A 3932-nucleotide genomic window follows, 5' to 3' on the forward strand; every position below is an offset into this window, starting at 1 on the left:
CTAACTAATAGAGGGGATCTTAACAGTCTTCTACTGATATAATGAGGGAAATTTCCTGATATGGAGGAACTGACCATGTACATAAATGGTAATCTTCCCAAGCTTCTACCTGATCAACGTGGTGCATATTCTACTGTCATAGAAAGCATTAACAAGAACATACGAGTCTTTATTTCTTAGACACTCCAGGAGGTATTCCGGAATAGGTAAACTAATGCAAAGATGTCAATTGTCTGGGATGAATGTACCATGACCCACAAAAAAGCTTTTGATGCTGTGGACAGAAAATTACGAGACATTAGAAATTGTAATTCAATGATGGGAAATGTCACAGTATTATTGTCAAGAGACTTCCGACAAGCACTACTCGTTGTTCCAAGAGGAACAAAAGTGGATGAGCTCAATGCTTCAATAAAATCTGTATTATGGCATCATGTGAAAACACTTCAACTTTCGACAAATATGAGATCGAGGCTTTCAAGAGATCAATCAGCTAAACTGTTTGCAGAACAGCTTTTGAAACTCGGTGAAGAAAGAGTCCCAATTGATGAAAAACAGTTTCTTACTCTTAATCCAATATGTAATTCAACTGATTCCGTCGACGATTTGGTGGATGAAATCTTTCCTAATCTTCTTCACAATTACAATAATACAGAATGGATCTGTGAGCGAGCTATCCTGGCTCCAAAAAATGTTTTTGTACATAGAAATATTTACTTATAACTCAATTGATAGTGTTGTTGATGATCAGAATATTGTTAACCACCCCATCGAATTTTTGAACTCACTACAACCATCAGGTACAGCTCCTCATTGTCTACAGCTGAAAAAAGGAATCCTATAATGCTATTGCGCAATTTGTCTCAGCCAAAACACTAATTATACACAAACTTATAACGAACTGCACTGAGGCAAATATTCTTAATGGTTGTGGTAGAGGTGAGAATGTCTTCACTCCTCGCATACCAATTATACCACCTGATGTCCCATTTCAATTTAAGCGGATAAAGCTTCCTATCTGAGTTTCTTTTACCAAGAGAATTAATAAAAATCAGGGCCAAACACTAAAAGTTACTGGATTGTAACTTGAAGAACCATGCTTTTCACATGGCCAATTTTATGTAGAAGTATCACGCGTGAAGACAAAAGCAAATCTTTTTGCTTATGCAGCCCGAAAATAAAACAAAAAACATTTTTTATAAAGAACTATTCACTCTTAATGCAACATGAATACTTCAATAATTTAATTTGCCATTACTATCATTACATTCAAGAATGAGTAAATTACCTATTTAAATTAAGTGTATAATATAATTGCTATTACTGTATTCATAAATATAACACATACAACTCACTTATTATTGTCACATAATAAACAAACAGAAGTCCATGTATGAAGTTGATCTTTTTTCTACTTCAATTATTATATGAGATCGAGGCTTTTAAGAGGTGAATCAATTGAACTATTTGCAGAGCAGCTTCGAAACTCGGTGAAAGAAGAGTTCCTGTTGATGAAGAACAGTTTCTTACACTCAATCCAATATGTAATTCAACTGATTCCGTCGATGATTTGGTGGATGAAATCTTTCTATATAATATTTTGAATGTGGCTTCTGAGAAACAGTAAAAGTAATTACCCGATCAACGACGGGTATTGCTGCTAATATTTTTATATGTCAGAGACTACATTATTCTATGTATCCGAATGTGAAGCTGTAAGTTGTAATATGATTGAAATTTGACAATTATTTCTAGCAGGCTGAACGACCGCTTAGAGACACCCTTGATTTTTGAACGTTGATATGGTGTGTGCTTTGGACAATGTGTATTTATTTCACCACTACCAGAGGTAAATACAGTACTCAGTACAGCGTGTGAAGAAGTGGTTAAGAAAATGAAAAGATGTTAGTGTCACATATGTCAAGCATACTGTGTTATTTGATTGGCAGAAATACCAATATGCACGGAAACGAAAGGGCAACTTGCTTTGTACTATTCAGTAATTACTGCTGGCTGTTTATTATTTCGGAGATGCTCATATTGCAAACAGATAAATACTTTCTCCTCTAAGAATACTCGAGATAAATCTGCTCAGTAATAGCTTTAGAAATACTATAACACCGATTATAATATTACGAGATTCATTAGGAACTTATTTACTACTTATATTTCATGATAATAATGTTGGTCGGACCTAGATGAAAAAATCTTTTTGAAACAGAAGATTTTAAAATTATGATTGAATAAAGACGAAAAATTATGCGTAACGACGAGTTATCAGATAAACTATTTAAAATAATGAATAAAAATAAACTACTTTATATTGAAAAGAAAAAAATGATTTAAAGATATGTCAATGGAACATTTGAGTAGTATCCGGTTTAAAATTTCTGGTTAAGAAGTTCACTTCGCAACCACCTAACTGAAGGTTCAGTCCCTTTCCGCGGCACCTTGGGCAAGGGTAACTACGGGTTGACAACTGCCTTGTGTTGTGAGTGAATTTCGACGTGTGATACCGTGAAGCTAGACAAGTTTTTTTTCGCTCACTCCGCCTTTTTCTTCGTTTTCTTTTCTGATTTCTTTCTGTCCAAGAGCGTAGGCTCGAAAACGTCACTTTTTCATTTTTCCCGAGCATCAAACTAATACAACCGCAGTCAAATTATTGAAAGAAGTAAAAGATAAAAGATAAACGATAAACATTGCTCTCAATAATTGTGGACAGACTTGGTTTCAGAGAAATTCCAGAGCTAAAATTGTATTTCGTCGCATTTGATGAAATACGATTAAACGATCGTATTTATGTAAGTTTTACTGATGGCTTATCAGAAAAAATACCGTAAACCTTATAGCAAATGACTACCAAATTATGGATAAGTAAGAACGACAATCACAAATCCAAACTTTAAAATATCTCAAGATAGCAGTAACCTTGAGGTGAACTTCAGCAAGAGCTTAGACAACATAAGTCATTCGCTTATCAAGGCCTCCCATTCAGTTTGATTGACGGCATCCTGGACGAACAAGGCATTTTGCACCAGCTCGACTATAGAATCTTAGCGAAGTGATAAATGGCTTTCTACTTTTAAGGCAGTGTCCTGAATTTTCTGTGAAGTTATTTACATATTTAACTGCCACTTCTATCACGATATATTCATGCAATAGAGCTAGTCGCTTTTGATGGGGGATCTGGTTCATAGATTTCAAGGCGTATCTACACGTTCTGTGGGTTATTCGCTATACATCTGGGAGCCAAATCACTTCCAAGGCGCCTGTGGTCTAACATCTGCATATATATTTTATACACACATACATGCGCGCCCATGTGAATGCGTAATCAAGGGTATGAATGGTTGTTATATATTTATACGTCTTTTGTCTATCTATATGCCGAGCAATTATCGACACACACGCATACGCGCACACACAGACACACACACACACACACACACATATGTGTATATATATGCACACACAGGCACACACGTAAATGTGTGTGTTGTGTGTGTGTTTGTGTGTGTTTGTGTGTGTATGTACGTATGCGTGGGTGGACTTTTCGTGGCTATGCGTGTGTTTGTATGTGTTTACAAGAGGATCGTGCGCACGAATTTGAGTTTGTACAAACACACACGCATGTCTATGCATATACATGCACACACACACACACACACACACAAATACTCATACATATATCTATGTACACACACACACATATACACACACAAACCACACACACAGCTATATTTACGGTCATGCTGGCAATAGAAATACAGATGGTTTATATACATGCATGTCTATATGTACACATGTATTTACATAGGGAAGCTCCGTTCATTCCGAAGCCGAGAGTGATAAACGCCATCTGTCACGGAATAAAAACTCTTATATATTATATACACTCTCACACAGACACACCCAATCAACTTTTCAAATCT

At 35.8% G+C, this 3932-nt stretch overlaps 1 protein-coding gene across 1 annotated transcript; it reads left to right on the forward strand.

Annotated features, from left to right (window-relative positions):
• Positions 1 to 222: 222 nt before the first annotated feature.
• On the forward strand, positions 223 to 723 carry LOC106870644 (uncharacterized). Its single transcript, XM_014916788.1, has one exon. It carries the CDS (start codon positions 223 to 225, stop codon positions 721 to 723), a length of 501 nt encoding a protein of 166 aa, XP_014772274.1.
• The last annotated feature ends 3209 nt before the right edge of the window (positions 724 to 3932 follow it).

This window comes from Octopus bimaculoides, chromosome 2 (genome assembly GCF_001194135.2).
Source record: "Octopus bimaculoides isolate UCB-OBI-ISO-001 chromosome 2, ASM119413v2, whole genome shotgun sequence".
Lineage (NCBI taxonomy): Eukaryota > Metazoa > Mollusca > Cephalopoda > Octopoda > Octopodidae > Octopus > Octopus bimaculoides.